The 16460-nt window shown below is 51.6% G+C and overlaps 1 protein-coding gene across 10 annotated transcripts in view; it reads right to left on the bottom strand.

Annotated features, from left to right (window-relative positions):
• The window catches only part of SECISBP2 (SECIS binding protein 2), a 39496-nt gene that overhangs the window by 21782 nt on the left and 1254 nt on the right, over positions 1 to 16460 (bottom strand). For 2 of the 10 annotated variants that reach the window (XM_053907734.1, XM_053907735.1), the window contains exons 3-7: positions 9342 to 9571; positions 6462 to 6543; positions 4856 to 5058; positions 2517 to 2639; positions 1259 to 1348 (exon numbers count right to left, since the gene is read on the bottom strand). In XM_053907734.1, coding sequence (XP_053763709.1) covers positions 1259 to 1348; positions 2517 to 2639; positions 4856 to 5058; positions 6462 to 6543; positions 9342 to 9571 — 728 coding nt within the window. Of the gene's footprint in view, positions 1 to 1258; positions 1349 to 2516; positions 2640 to 4855; positions 5059 to 6461; positions 6633 to 9341; positions 9572 to 10784; positions 10959 to 11002; positions 11127 to 11357; positions 11608 to 16460 lie in introns of those variants that run through there. The other 8 variants (XM_019463777.2, XM_019463772.2, XM_053907731.1 and 5 more) reach the window with 8 other exon arrangements.

Here is a 16460-nt window from a genome sequence, read left to right as displayed (position 1 = left end):
TGAGAAAGAGACAGAGTATGAGCTGAGGGGAGCAGAGAGAGAGGGAGGCAGAAGATCCCAAGCAGGCTCCGGGCTCTGAGCTGTCAGCACAGAGCCCGACACGGGGCTCAAACTCACAAACCGTGAGATCATGACCTGAGTCGAAGTCGGATGCTTAACCGACTGAGCCACCCAGGGGCCCCCCACATTATCTTTCAGTATTACTGCCACGGTTGTTTATTTCCTCCTTCTCTCAGAGCCCTGGGTTTATAATTACACCAGCAACATTTCAGTCTACGGCTACACTGTGAATAAGAGTGCATACTTATGGATAAAAAACCAAGACCTGTAGGAAGTCTGGCAACAAAAGTTTGTGTGAGGCTAAGTGACTGGTGTCACTGACTCACCCATCCAGTCTGCAACTGCCCAGGTGAGTCAACTGAATGCCGTGAAGTCATGGGGAAAGGATTCAAAATACACACAGCAGGTAAGTATTAAATTTAGGCACAGAGTGGGATATACTCAGCAAATGTAAGCTCTGTCTGGAAGACTGCTGCACGCATGCGCTCCAGCACCCCCACTCCTGCCATCCTGCCTGGACGAGGGCCCACGTCAGGGGCGAACACAAAGGGCCCCACAGACCCGCTACAGAGACCTCCGCAGGCAGGGATGGAAGGTGACCCAGTTATGACGCAGGAATCCCGTTAATTTGCACACGGGCTGAGAACTTTACTTCTCGCAAATGTGAAATTATTCCACCTCAAAAGGCAAAAGGACAACGAAGATGCTGAAGACGAGAGAAGACACCGGCCACGTGCAACCTCTCCATCTAGGTGGCGAATCCCAAGTTCAGCCCTGAATCCACCGGGGTGGGGGGGGGGGGGGGGCGCGCCTCAAGGGGACCCAGCTCTTCACTTTGTATGAATCTTGGAGGCTCTCTTATTTTGGTTCCGTTAGACACTGCTGCCTCACAAAGGAATTCTTGTCCCCCCGTATAAACGGAGTCAATTTATTCCCTTCAAGTCCAAGTTTCCTCAGCAGCCCGTGCCCCTCCTTTCTGACACAGCAGTGGCAGTCAGTGACCAAGTCTCGGTAAAAAGATGACAAAACATTTGAGCTTAGAGCACGTTTCTGTCAACATGCTAGGTGTGATTCTCCAATGAAGGAATGAATCACAACAAACCACCTGTCTTGGTACATAGAGAAATCTGGAAAATAAGGTTTAGCCGAGCAAGAAAAGTTCAGCCTGGAGCGGTGATGGGTTCGACCGGAACATTACCTGTGGCTGCTGTCTGGATTGAAGTCGCGGAGATGCCCCTCGGTCCCTGCGCTCAGACGCCGCAGCCAGGCTGGGAAAGTCCTCGGCGTCCTGAGCAAACCACACACCCTTTAGCCATCCGCGGACCACGAGCAAGTGTGCCTACGTGCAAGGCCTTCCTTGCTCACGTCCTTCTGTCTGTAACGAGCCCCACACAAGTCCTCAAGGGCACCCACACCAGCCCCACGCTGTCTGACTCTTAGATTTACGGAGCAATGTTGTAATCCTCCCCCCCCCCCGCCCCCCCCGCAGGAGAGCGAGCAGGGTCCCGAGGACACGGGGGCCCCTGACCCCCTGGGCACAGGCTGCAAGCGTGTTGGTCTAGACTCAGGAGACAGAACCTCCCTGTCTCGTGTGCTGACCCCAAGCTAGAAAATAGGGCAGGGGGCCTCTAACAACGACGTTCCCGCCATTTAAAAGCATCTTGTGTGCTTCTGTTAACATCTCAGCTGAGTCGCAGAAGTTATGTGGGAAACGAGGGCACAAATACACGAGCTCCTCGTTGGCACAAACCATGCTCTACAGGGTCGTAGGTCTTCAAACGTGCGACCCCGAAGTCCTCGGGGGGATGTTCCAGGAGCCCCGGGAGCCCCTAAGTATGCAGGAAAGTGTCAGGTTTGGCCCTACGCTGGATGCTGAGACACACTTCTGCCAGCGCCAGGAGCCAGGACACTGACTCTGGAACTGAGTCAGAAGCCAGCACGACTCCGTGCAGGACATGGGCTTTCTTGGGGCGCCACAGGAAAAGAATCTACAGAGCAACGCTGGAAGTTGGATGTAACTCCCTCGGCCAGGGCCCCCGATGGAGTCAGGGCACTCTAACTTTCTCTCCAGAGTAAAGCACACGGGAGTAACACTGCTGGATAGAAAAGCAGACCCCACAAAAGCCAGCGTGTCAAGGCAAGGGAAGACCAGGTGAACGAGATACTGAGGGTAAACGTGAGCCCCACGGTACACACGCTACCAGACCCCAGGCGGCAGTCCGTGTCTAGACCGCTCGCGCACTCTCGCGCTCGCTGGGCGCCCGTGCCGACTCGGGGACCACGCCGGGCCACCACAGTGAAGGAGAAGGGGGGACAACTATTTTCTGTAGCACTGGGCAAAGACTATTAAAGAAAATAATGGAGACTTTCCCTTCGGAAGCCAGCACGAACCCACGTTTCTATCACCACAGACCCACTGTTACGTCATACGAGGTGAGTCATAAATACAAATGTACTTCAATCCTTGGCGGCTCTTGAATGGTCAAAACTTCGTATTTCGACTTAGACTTTTCTTTCTTTTTCTTATGCTTTCTTGAGGCTTCATTTTGCTCAGGATCGCCACCTTGTGACGCTTTGGACTAGAACAAAAAACAGCAAAAATCATGGGTTTTTAAGACATTCACTAGAGTGCTTCCTCCCATGAGTCAGCAAACTTGAGATATCAGGTTGTACAACCACAGGGCAGCTCTGCTCCGAGTTTGGCTCCTCGTCCCTATTTTCCAGAGAGCCAGCGTTCAGCAGAGTAATCGAGGAAAAGAAGTCTGCTGAAATAGTTGTCACATCCGGTTATTTTTAAACCGGTAGACGTGGACAAACCTACTTCTGAGCCAAAAAAGATGTCTCTAATACCGACTCGAAGTCTTTTCAAACACTCGCGTGCCCCTTCTGGCACCACGGCCCAGTGGTCCCTAAACTACACATCGGAACCCCCTGGGGAGCCTCCGGATGGGACAACTGCCTAGGCCCATCCCACACCGGCTGATGTGACGCCACTGTTCCCACTCCCCCTCAGTCCCTTGGCCTTTCTTCAATCAGGTCAGATGCACCTTGGCCTCAGGGCCTTTGCACTCGCGCCCACACTTGGATGTAGGCTAGGACTGCACCGTCACTCCAGCTCAAGAGCAATGGCATCTCCTCGGAGCCTCTCCCTCTTCTTCCCCTCCGAGGCACTAACAGTACCTGTCTGCACAGCGCCGGACTGTCAGGACAGAAGCACTAACAGAGCAGGGGCTCCAATGGAGCATCTGGGGTCCTGCTTCATCCCCAGCGGGGACTTGGCCTCCAGTGGTACCGAGAAGAAGGTTTACCTACTGACCCACGGGAGCTGTCCATGGAATCTCGTTAGCGAACAAGGCAACTGTGAAGGGTGATGTGTACAGAATAACCCCATTTTTGTCGAAAAGAAAAAAACTTCAAAGAGCAAAACAAAAAAATCTCTATTTGTTGATGCTCTGGGGACCCTGAGGTAGCTCACGTACCAGGCTGTTGACACAGGCTTCCCTGGGAGGGAACAACAAAGGGAGGAGAAGATGACCTTGTTCACAAGCAGGTCTTTGTGGTATTACGTTCTGATGTAACATTATCTTGATAATAAAAATTCACAGCAAAAGGCTTCAGAGGGAAAAACCATTGTGACCCCGTTATCTCCGTTACACACGAGACCATGCCCTCTGGGTTATCAGACCACAGGCGATCCCAATTTTCTCATCTTTGGCTTAGAACACTTCTAAAACTTTCCTTGCGCCTATCATCAAAATAGAATTTTAAAAGAGATTCTGGGAAAACAAAACCTCTCCACTCTAAGAATTTAACTGAGCGCCAGGAAAACTGGTTCGGATGGCGAGACGGCAGCAGAGGGGAAGCAGCAGCCAGAGGCCCACGCGCCCCATCCTGCGGCCTGTGCCCACACGCCCCGAGCTGGCGGCACCGAGTGCAGAGGGGACTCGGCCGCTCCGCCGGAGTCCTGCACATGGTTCGCAGAGCCGTGAGGGCAGGCACACAGCTGTGACCTCACCGCACCTGTCGCCAGCACACCTTGTCTCCCTCAAACTGACCGTCAACGCACAGCTCCCGTTTGCGGGGGACAGTCTGTGACACTAGGGGTATGAGAGAGTATCCCCGCCCTCAAAAAGACGGGACATCATTGCACTAAACAAACACGGCCATATTACAACCTGAAATAACGTACCAGTACACAGTGAGATTCGAGAACACAATCTAGACCCGTAAAAAAGGCTCTTTAAGAAATGAAACGAAGGGACCAATAAAGATGACAGCTTCAAATTATTTGAAAGGAGAGAGAAACGTGGATTCTGAAATGCTATCTTACAACAAGAAAGCTGCAGTTAGCCAAGCATCACTGACACGCAGCTGATCCCACAGGGTGGAACTCAACGGTTTTACTGTTGAGTAAACAGGGAGAGCAGCTGGAATTCAACAGACGAAGGACGAGGGGGCGAAAGAGCAAGCCTTTACACGCCAGAGCGTTAAGCTTCTGCCGGCGTCTCTCCCTCAGAGGCTTCACGACGGCTCACGGCCACGGAGACCACGGGTCTGAAACGGACAGGGCCCCTCCCTCGAAAAGCTCCCGCTCATGTTCCCGGACTGGGGTTCCACCTTCTCCACCAGTCGTGTTCCCGGACTGGGGTTCGACTTTCTCTCAAGGAGCAAGTGGGACCAAGTCAGATCGGGACTACGGTACAGAATGGGACACTCCCCTAGGAGCTGAGAAGAGATGACGAGACTACCCGGTCAGGGGCAGAGAAGACCAACATAACCCAAGTGGGACACATACCTTTTTAGTAGGGTGGACGTGTTTCTCTTTGCAGGAAGGGTCCGCAGAGAAAACTTCCGAGGGTGACATACTAGCGCTTTTGGGGTCTGCTGATGAAGCAACCGTCTTTAGGTTTATCATGGAAGTAACGTTTTTAGGGGCCGGTGGCCGTTCTGTAGATAATGTCTGCCGAACAACATAACCCATTGGTGTCCAAGATAACTCTGCTCAAAGATAACCAAAATCGTTGAACAATCTCAACAGTAAAATAAAAAGACTCAGAAACCGCAAACACGTCATCATGTGAGGCGACTACTCAGGCGTAATTACACTCAGACTAGAGCTCTAAACCTTCTCCCGGAGACGACCGTACTCACTAAGCTCTCTTCCTGGAGCGGGCTGAATTCACTTGTGAGCCTAGGTGCTCTGCCCAGAAACCGGATTTCCAACTTGGGGGTGCAGGTGGGGACACAAACTGTAGTTCTGATTAAAAACTACTCCACAGTTAAGTCCATACGGTAAACACAGGAGATCAACGAGGCAAAGAGAAAATCTTGGCTCTGACCTCGAAATGGACCTTTAACACCACAGGTCAAAGATCACGGATCTGAGCCACCACGGTAACTGGGATTTCTTGCTTTTTAGGTCTCAGGCCTAAGTACGGCAATGCCGCTCCTCAGGCGCCCACCAGACTCTGTGCGGGCACAACAGGCGCCAGGCAGGCCGTGGCTCCCCCCCACCCCCGCCCCCGCCCCGAGGACGCCAGACTGAGCCGCACGCCATCCGAGTCACCTCTTAAGTGAAAGCCATTACTGAACCACACACGTCCCAGACGTGAGAAACGTAAAATCGTCTTTGGTCAGGACAAGCTCCTTAGACAAACCGAAGGCAGAATTACTGAACTCTTCGTGAATGTCACTTCTGGGACAGGCCGGCAGCTCTCAGTGGGGTCTGAGGCTCCCAAGACCCCGGCAGGGCCCGCGGGGTCAGAACCGTCGCCCTGACACGCACAGCGGCCCCGTGCCTCCCCGCGCACTCTCCTCCGGGCCACGGCCGGGCTTCCGGACAGCCGGGAGCTGGCTCAGCCCGCCCGACGGCCCGACGCTGAGGCCGAGCCGCGGGGAGCCGGTGGTCGGTGGAGAGCTGCGCAAGTGTAAAACGAGACTGCTCTTCTCACCGCAGGGTTTTCATCTTGAAAACGTTATTTTTCACAAAAATACACTACGTTAACAGATACCGGGGGACCGGGGTTACTTGTAAGGGAATGACTATTTTGAACCGAGAATACTGCCGATCCGGACAGCGGGCACACACACAGCAGCTCCCCGGGGCTGGAGGGGTCGTGAGGGGTCGTAAGGGGTCCTGGAGCCAGAACCTCGGAGAACCACCGGGGCAGGTGATCGTTCAGGAAGCAGGTGTTCCTGAGTCCATATAACGTCTCACTTCATCGGACACGCTGGACGCATCTCTCTAGAATTCTCCGCTCCCGCTTCACAGCCCCACGCGCAGACACGGGGGGCTCGGGGCTGGCGTCCGCCTCCCGCCCCCACGAGGTCTCCGGGACGGCGTCCGAAGGGGCCCCGGCAGCCGAGGCCCGGGACCCGACGGAGGCCGCGGCCACTCTTACCTCTGGCGCACGAGGAGGGCCCGGCTGCGGCACCGGCGGCCACGGACTCGGCCGCGCTCGGGCTTCTCGCCGCTCCTTCACCCTAAAAGGCAAACCGGCATTTTCCTGCTGTTGCAAAGTGAAAGCAATCGCTTCATTTCTAAATACGGCGGCCCCTGCCGTTCTTAAAATCTGCAAGATACGCGCGAATGAAAAATTCCAGATAAGTGAGGCGCCTGGGTGGCTCTGTTAGGCATCTGACTCTTGGTTTTCGGCTCAGGCCACGATCTTATGGTTTGTGAGTTCGAGCCCTGCCTCCGGCTCCGTGCTGACAGTGCTGAGCCTATTCGGGATTCTCTCTCTCTTCCTCTCTCTCTCTCTGCCCCTTCTGCACTCTCACGCTCAGTCTCTCTCAAAATAAATAAACTTAAAATGTTTTTTTTTTTTTTTTTTTTTACAAATCCAAACAAATAATAAGTGCGAAATGCCAAACCTCACTCCTGTCAGGAGAAGCTGCCCGCCGAGCTCAGCTGAGCCCCCAGAGCTCCCTTCGCTGCCAGGCGACAAACACCTGTGCCTTGCTTTTACGTGCACCCAGTAAGGGGATCGCAGCACACGTACCACACCCCTTGTAAAAGATCAGTGTGACACGACTTCCGCGCCAGCACACAAGTGCCCACACCGCCTGCGGCCGGGGGCCCCCGAGAGAAGGTGGGAGCCACGGTTCCCCACACCCAAAGTCCACCCGAAGGCCCAGAGACAACCAATGTACGTCTTGTAACCCACAACCCTTCCGTAAAGCCAAAAAGGGCCACACACGGAGCACGAGGCGGCAGGCGACACGGGGGCAGGTGGGCACACGAAGACTGCCAGGTGACAGGCAGTGCTCAAGGCAAAAGCTAAGTGACACATTCAAATCTGAATGGGTTTAAAATAAATTCTAAAGCTCATATCCTTCAAAAATTTTCCCACTTTGCCATTTCATTAAATCTGAGCCCAGTAATAAAAAATAAAATTACTTAAACACAACCTGTTCTTCTAATAAATAGAACTTACACACTCACCGAGGCCAATGAAACACCAGAAACAGCTTTCAAGAACAATCACGTAAATTACACATATCAATAAAGATTCAGCGCCACCGGTTTTCACAAAATACTTATGACAAGGAAAAATGCCCAAAGTTTTAAAAACTCAAACATGGGTGCCTGGGTGGCTCACTTAAGCATCCGACTCGTGATTTTGGCTCAGGTCATGATCTGTTTGTGAGTTCAAGCCCCGAGTTGGGCTCTGTGCTGACAGAGCGGAGTCTGCTTGGGATTCTCTCTCTCTGCCCTTCCCCCGCTCTTTCAAATTGAGGGGAATCCCCTTAGTTCCCACAACGTTCCATTAAAAAAAGATTTAAATGCTTAACACAGTTTTCTCTTGTACAACTTCAGACAAATACAGATGTTGAGCAACCTGAGGGTTGGGGTGCTCACCCCTGGAGTTCAGTTAAAAATCCACATGTTAACTCTGGACTCCCCCCAAAACTTAATTACTAATAATAGCCTACTATTGACCGGAAGCATTATTATCGACCACACGAAGGGTTAACACGCACATCCCACATTAAGCTGTATTCTTATGACGAAGAGAGCTGGAGACAAGAGAACATTTTAGAGAATTACAACGAAAAGAAAGTAAGTTTACAGTACTGTACTGATTTTATCAAGGAAGAAAAAAAAAAAACTCCACAACTAAGTGGAGTTCAAACCTGTGTTGTTCAAGGTTAATTGTTTTTTTCTTGTGTTTAAAGATCTACTACTAAGGAAAATCTTCCTTCTAGAAGGAAAAATTTTAAACTCCACATGTAATTTGAGTGTGAACACGTCAGAAGGCCGTGAGTCTGTAAATGTCCTGACACAGCACGTGTGCCTCACTTCGTCCAGATCCGCAGCGCTCAAGCAGGAGCAGGTGACCACGGCAGAACGTGTCAGACCCTACCCACTGCGGCCCTCCCCGGAGCCCTGTCCCACTTCCTAGAGTGCTCACGGGCTCGGATACGCACAGAGCAGCGGTGATGCAGACGGGGGCCCCTGGACGCTCAGCTATCACACACACCCAGCCGGGGCCACACCAAGCGGAGAGCCTTGTACGTGAGGCGGCCAGCCGGCCCTCCCTGTCACGGCTGAGCCACCGGAAAGCGCCGCGGTGCGACAGGGACAGGGGCCACGTGGGGGAACAGTGGCTCTTCTGCCCGCCTCGGCACCCAAGAGCGTATGAGGAAGCAGAATGCCCGCTCCACTCAAGGGGGAAGCGGACGGGGGAGCCACCCCCTTCCTGGTGTCCGTTCTCCTGGCCTTCCCGCCCTCCACAACAGATATTTGCCACAAGCCGTCTTAGGGACTACTGACCTGATCGTGTTTTTCCTGGAACCTGGATGAACTCAAACCGTGAGACCGAATGTGGAACACGGCATATTTTAAAGTCACTAAGCGGCAAACAAAACACACTTCCAGCCATCATTCTGCAGAGTCTGCGGACTCATCAGCGAGAGGTACGGGTCAAAGGCCAGAAAAAATCGGAAGCTACTCCCTGCGGTCCGAGATACTACTGTTTGACTACAACGACTTCTGTCGGTACCGCTAAGCAAGCTGCCCAATGCCACGCTGGCGCAGATGCTCTCGAGGAGCCGTGTGGGCAGCGGGACGCTCACCAGAACCGAGCGCAGCTGCAGCAGCAGGCAGCAAACACAGAGCGGCTAACTAGGGGATTCTTCTAGAACAGCAGCTGCACTCGGGGCCGCAGCCCGCACAGAAGGTCCTCTGGCGACCCGCACACCAAGACCCACCGCCCGCGACAGCCACACGGGGGCGACGGGGGAAGAGGAATGGAACGGAGAGGAGGCCCCGCACTCACCTCTGCTGTCCCGGCGGCGGGTTCCCCCACCTCTCCCAGGAGAGAGAGGTCAGCTGAGGCGGAGCGCAGAGGCCCCCACCGGGGCTGCTTCCGTGTCTCTGCAATCTCCCTGTTCTCTGGACCCTGCAGTTCAGGAAAATCCATCCTGGTAAATTCAAACTCTGGTTTGGAGGCAGATGCACTTTTCTCGATGATTCTGGATCTCCTGTCCGTTCGTCTGTGATAACCATCTGTGTTTGCAGAATGAAAAGCGGGGTAAAGATGGAGGGGCCGTGCGCTGACCCGCACGCACGCTTCAACTGCACAGCAGGAAGTCTACTGCGGCTGAGGCAGCGACACGGCACCGTCCAAACGCCCTCGCTTTTGCTAGTGTTGCCCACCTGCGTGACGGTGGAAAACGGAAGGGACCGCAGGGGCCAGCTGCTCTGGCCGGACCAACGGGCAGAAACAAGCAAAGCACACCGCAAACATCGGGCCCAGTTCTAAAGCCAATGAGAGAGTTCCCTCAATCTAATTATGCTGCACCTATAGAGTTCTGAAAATTTACAGGGAGGCCAACAATTTTCTTTTCAGTGTCAAATCTTCCACACTAGAGAGGAATTTTGAAACACAGCAAGTAAAATTAAACTTGGAACCTCTTTCCCATTTTTCTCCTTCCAAAACAGATGAATCCTAACGTGGGCTGCGACACTACGAAGCCCCTGCATTTAATCATGAGGCCAGAGTCATTACGGTTAACTGTTCAACTTCCCTTTCACGTTCCCACGTGCCAAATGGTTTTGGAGTAAAGTCAACACAAAGAGAAAAGTCTGTATACCAAGTAAAGTAAGTTACACATGTAAAGAAGTTGACCGTTCCCACAAAATAAAGCTACTACAAAGGCTTTAACTCTTGGGATGCCCAGGTGGCTCCGTCAGTTGAGCATTCAACTCTTGGTTTTCCGCTCAGGTCACGATCTCACAGTTTGGGGAGTTCAAGCCCCGCGTCGGACTCTGCTCTGGCAGCGTGGAGCCTGCTTGGGATTCTCTCTCTGTTCCTCCCTTCTTCCCTCCCTCTCTCTCTCTCAGCCCTTCCCCTACTCATGCTGTCTCTTTCTCAAAATAAACTTAAAAAAAAAAAGACTTTGACTCTATATAAATAAGCCATTTAACTGCACTGGTACATGATTTACAGGAAAAAGCACCACGCAGAATCGCTAACTTTCGGCCACAGCCTGGAACAGCAGTTTCCAAGGCCAGAGTAGACACGTCCCCTGGGTAACTACACCACCCAGGTCTGCTACTGTTCTCGATGGGATGTAAACAGGAAACTCTCCCACCTACTAAAAAGCGTCCCACATGAACAGTAGAGAAGCGACTTCAAGAACGAACACGGTCAAACACAGTAGAGGATGTGGCTGCAATCTGCTTAAGGACATGTTCCGAGGCCTGTGGTGTCACCTACTCGCCAAGTGGGTTCTTGCACAGGAAAGGGCACATCATGGAGCCTCCCCAACAACAGGTCCTTCCCCAGGGGGAGAGGCCTCCAGGATCCCACAGGAGCCCACTGGCCTCTGCTCTTCTCAGCGAGCATGCTCGCAGGAACCGGTGTACAAAGGACAGTGGCGTTTCTGGGGCGAACGGGGTAGGACGATATAACATCAGAGAGTCTGTCACCACCACCTGATTTCAAATTAGCATCTGCGAGAATGTAAGTAGGATGTGAGCCTCTACCTGATTTTAGATCAGATGGCAGAGATCCGTCAGCCTTCTTGCTATCAAACTTTTGTTCATCATACGTTTTTTTCTGCAGGAAAAATTAAAAAGTTAACATGAATTAAGGAAACCTACCCTCATATAAAAGGCTTAAAATTGCAAATCTGTAACTATTCACAACTCAACCATTTCAAAAAAGCTTAAGCAAAAATCAATTCTTAAAGACACAAAAGTGATAAGCGACACTTAAGTATCACGTGAGAATCGACCAACTCTGTGTCTTAAACGCGCAAGCAGCCGACACACCATGGCACCTGCGAACCTTAAACACAGTTCTTGTGCCTTGAGGGAGAGCGCACACCTGCTCGCTCCGTGGCTTCACGGTCTGAAATGCTCGGTAACAGCCGGGGTGGCCGTAAGCATACGGGGCGCCGGGCACCGGGCACACGCGCGGTGTAGACTCCACGGGGTAAGGAGAGTAGCTGCACGGATGGACAGCGAGCTCAGAGGACAGATACTGAGGTGGAAAAGCTGAAGCTCCAAAGGCCACATCTTCAGTGTAGAGTTTCTGCCTAGATAAAAAGGGCAAATTCAGTGACAGATTTCGTACCACAAACCAAGGAGCACTTCTGGACTAGACACATTTCAACTTCTCACTACTGTTGAGGTCATTTGTTCTAGCACTGAAAGATCTGTAATAGCCAAATAAAACCTCCCAGCATTTCTTTCTTGCCCTGTAAGGACAGATGCGGACCCAGTCCTACGTGCTCGCAGCAGCGCTGAGGCATCCGTGACCAGACTGTATCACACGTCCGGCAAAGCCCAGGGACGCCCCAGCTCCTCACTCCCAGGGGGTCAAATGCTGGGGCAAGACTCCCACAGCCACGCTGGCCAGCAGGGCCATCCAGACCACTCTCCCTGCAGAGGGGCCTCTAACAGGCCCTGCCGCCCAAACCCATCTGCCAGCCCCACCCAGAACCTGCAGGCAAATGGTGGCCCAGGAGCTGCAACCCTGCCAACGACATGGGCACCAGACGCCCCATCTGCTCGGGCTGCCGAAATGTGACTTAACGCTGACTCTTAGCAAACGTGGTTTTCAGCCAGGGGTTTCAACCACCTTGCAGTGAAAGCCGAACAATGGCGAAATGCTACGCAGAAGAGTTAAGACACAAAACAGGACCTTCTGAATCCCACAAATAAGCACCAGATGTGTCTGTGACTTCCCAGAGCTGCAACTTTTCTGGTGGAAAATCAGTGAAATCCCAGAGTGTGCGGGGCCACTGAAAGGCGGGAAAATCAGAGCTGACGAGGACACACCTGCATCACCTCCTCGCTGTTCAACGGCCAGAAGGTTCAAGCACGGGTTCTGCTCTGCTGCAAGGAGGAGCCTGCGCTGCAGGAGAAGGGAGTCACCGCCCAGGTGACAAGGCTAGACCTGCTACACACTTACCAGAATGTTCACTACATTCACGCCCACACGGTACCTAACTGTGGACAGCCTGCTATCACGGTCTATGAACCCACGACATTTTATAGTAAGCTCAGACCCTGTAAGATCGTCCACTAATTCTAGCAATTAACTACTCCTCATGTACCTGTCTCTGTGCACCTAGTCTAGTGCTGTTCTCTGCAAAGAAAAAGATTCAAAGCTTCATTCCACTATGCTAACTCTAGATGCAAATCCGTTTTATTTTATCTGAAGCTCAGAAAATCTAACAGGGAGCAGATAAAAGTGAAGAATCTGTTCTTCAGAAGAGAACACGGGCAAAGAAGACGGGTTGACAGCAAAAAAAATAGTCAAAAAGATGACGGCCCAAGTCCCAAAACAGGATAAATGAGAAGAGTGATGAAACAGGTAAAGAAGAAAAAGGGACACAGGATCCGGTGGTTTTGAAGGCTGTGGTCATCCAGAAAATGTCCATCCAGGAGTCCAGAGACCTTGGTCCGGGTCCCGCCTCTGCTCACAATCTAGTCCCACTTTGCACAGGTCACCATCGGTCTTTCTTCCCACCAGAAAGTTGGTATTTTTCCTTCCAATCCAAGCCCAGTACAACTATGCGCAGAGAGCACCACACAATAAGATGTCACAGAGACATCCCACGGCATCTGTTGGGGCTTCAAAATGGCTTGTGTGTAAAACTCCAGTTGCCACAAACTGCCCAGATGACCCTAAACCACAGAACACACCTCCCTCACGCCCACCGTCCCATCCCACCCCCCGCCTTTACACTGGCAGTGCTTCTACAGCTGGTCTGCCCCCGCCAGTCCCCATGCTCACACGATCCCCACTGAGCTCCCTGCCCACTGCTCCCTGCCCCGTCCCTACCAACAGTCCCGAGTCTCCAGGACACCCTTCCTGCAAGCCCGGTCACCTCCTTGCCACGCCATCCTCGGGGTCTGGCCCTCTGTCACATCACTTGAACAGCTCCACTGGTCCCATCCCACCTTCCAAAAGCTTGTCCATGGAGGGTGCTCCCCTGCACTTTCCCTCCTCTCCAGCCAGACTTGGGAGCCCACACCTGTCCTCCTTCCCCCTAAGACCTCACCCGCACCTGCAGGCCCTTACCCTCGCCAACTCCAGGCCCTGCTCTCCCACCTACAGGCTGTCCCACCGAATGGCTCACTCTTCCCCAAGTGGCACTGGAGCACCAAGCTGTACAGCTAGTCCCCAAGCAGCCCCTCTTCCCACCCACACCCCCAGGAGAGACCCCACCACTGTGCACGCATTCAGCCAGAAATCACCACAGCTTCTCTCCCACCAACACCCACACGGACCACTGAAGACTGTTCTCCTTGCAGCAGGGCTCCCCGTATTTTCTTCTCTAGCTTCGGTGCCTGCAACCCAGTCAAAGCCTTCAAACCCCTCTCCCTCTGAGTAGAACAAGAATCCAGGAGTGAGCATAACAACACCATTTAAAACACAACCAACAGTTCCCTACCTCCTGCCTAAACCATGCAGGCTTCTCCCAAGCCCTACACCTGCTCCTTTGTCCTTGATGGTCGTGCAAAGTCTTGCCCCCAGTCCCTGCAGCCGGGCCAGGATGTGTCGGGCTCCAGCCACCGCTCCAGCCACCCGACAGACCTGAGCCACACTCTGTCCAGGACTACAGGTTCTCACTGCTGAGAGATTTTAACTTAAAAGCACCCACATATGGGGCACCTGGGTGGTTCAGCCGGGTAAGCATCCGACTCCTGATCTCATCTCAGGTCTTGATCTCAGGATCATGAGTTTGAGCCCCTCAATGGACTCCACACAGGGTGTGGAGCCTACTTAAAAAAAAAAAAAGGAAAAAGCACCCACATCTCACAGCATACTGCAACACACTGAAAGGCTCAACACTTGCCGACATCACAGCAGCTTGGGGACTATGCATGAGCACAGGTCAGGACAGACTCTAACTCTGGTCTGGGCACTACCTACCTGAATAACTTTGAACACATGTTTCTAGCCTCGGTTTCTCAGGTGTAGAAAGAACGTTACACTTCCCCGCCACCCATGGGTTGGGACAGGAGTATGGAAACAAGTTCCTTATGGAAAATGCTATCCTTATTTTCATCAGAGGAAATCCCCATTTACACAAAATCTGGCTCATGCAAAGACTTCTTACCTCCATGAGAACAGACTAGATAATCAGTTCTCAAATATGTGTATCCCCATTTTGTCCCCTTCAAAGGCCCCTGTCTTTCCTGACCCCGCCCCTCTGCTTTCGTGCCTTTGTCCTTGTTTTTTTCTCAGGAAGGAATACTGTCAGCCAATCTTTTCCTTGCTTATAAAGAACTTAAAAAAAAAAAAAAATCAAAGCTAAAAAAGGACAAGATATTAAGAAACTTCATTTTTAAACTTAGCAATCCTATAAGCCTCAATTTCATCTCCATTCATGCCACTGCCAGAACATTACTTTAGCTGCAGGAATGTTTTCCACCTTTATTTTGGGTAACTGGAATCCCACCCAGTACATGGCTTCGAATCCTTGCCACTGAGTGAAATATATCTCCTACTTTATCTTGTGAACCACCTAAGGTATGGAACAGCTCAAACGTGATCCATGCCAACCTTCCCTTTACAAAGGATGAAATTACAACGGAAAACCTGGGTATTCCTACCCTAGCACATACAGGTAGAACCTCCAACTCTGTCAAAAAAATACAACCTAGGGGCGCCTGGGTGGCTCAGTCGGTTGAGAGTCCGACTTCGGCTCAGGTCATGATCTCGCAGCCTGTGAGTTCGAGCCCCGCGTCGGGCTCTGTGCTGACACCTCACAGCCTGGAGCCTGCTTCGGATTCTGTGTCTCCCTCTCTCTCTGCCCCTCCCCCGCTCATACTGTCTCTGTCAAAAATAAACGTTAAAAAAAACACAACCTAAGTACATCAGACAACTTGATAATTTTATTATTTATTCCAATTTTCATCTTTGGGAATACCACTGTAGAATTTATATGAAGTTTAAACTATTTTCAATCATACTATGCAGACATGGAAAAGAAACAAGTATGACCCACATTAAAGGAGTGTAAAGACAATTCTCACATAAAGGGGATGCATACCTTGCAAGTAAAATCTACAAGTACTCTACAGAACAACACAAAACGTTTAATACATATTTTTCTAAACTCAGCTAATAACAGAAATCTTTAGGTATTTTCTAAATACCTAAAGAATGAAATCTCAAGAAGGAAAAGGAAAACTTAAAAAACAACATAAGCCTCCTTTCAACTCAAACGTAGAAGAATTTTATAACCCAAACTCGAAGAATCCTTCTCCCCAGGACGCTTACAAAGAAAAATGGTTCAAGCAAAACTCAACAATTTCCAAAGTACTATCCACACAAAGCAGCAGCCATGTTTGAGAGTCCCCACTCCTCCCCAAGCATGATTTTAAAATGTTAAACTCTAGGGGCACCTGGGTGGCACAGTCGGTTAAGCGTCCGACTTCAGCCAGGTCACGATGTCGCGGTCCATGAGTTCGAGCCCCGAGTCGGGCTCTGGGCTGATGGCTCGGAGCCTGGAGCCTGTTTCCGATTCTGTGTCTCCCTCTCTCTCTGCCCCTCCCCCGTTCATGCTCTGTCTCTCTCTGTCCCAAAAATAAATAAAAAACGTTGAAAAAAAAATTAAAAAAAAAAAAATAAATAAATAAAATAAAATGTTAAACTCTAAACCCAAAGAGCAGGCTTCTTTGTCTGGGCTTTTGTCTGCCGCCCATTCCCTCTCCCATCAGATACCCGATATAGTTTCAAACCCTATGCACAAATGATCCCTGAAATTAAGTTTCCTACTAACGAATGCAACGCAATCCCCATACTTTCTTTGCCCCAAATGATGGCATGAGTGTGGAGAAAGGAAGGGAGAGTTGAGGTTTCCGTCTTGATGCAGGGCACAGTTAGGTGGTGCCACTGGCTCAGACCCTTCTCGGCTGAAGAGCATCCTCC

Source organism: Panthera pardus, unplaced genomic scaffold (assembly GCF_024362965.1).
Source record: "Panthera pardus isolate Hobbes unplaced genomic scaffold, ASM2436296v1 HiC_scaffold_20, whole genome shotgun sequence".
NCBI classification, from domain to species: Eukaryota; Metazoa; Chordata; class Mammalia; order Carnivora; family Felidae; genus Panthera; species Panthera pardus.
Note: the sequence above shows the minus strand (reverse complement) of the source record. Positions and strands in the feature narration are given on the sequence as shown.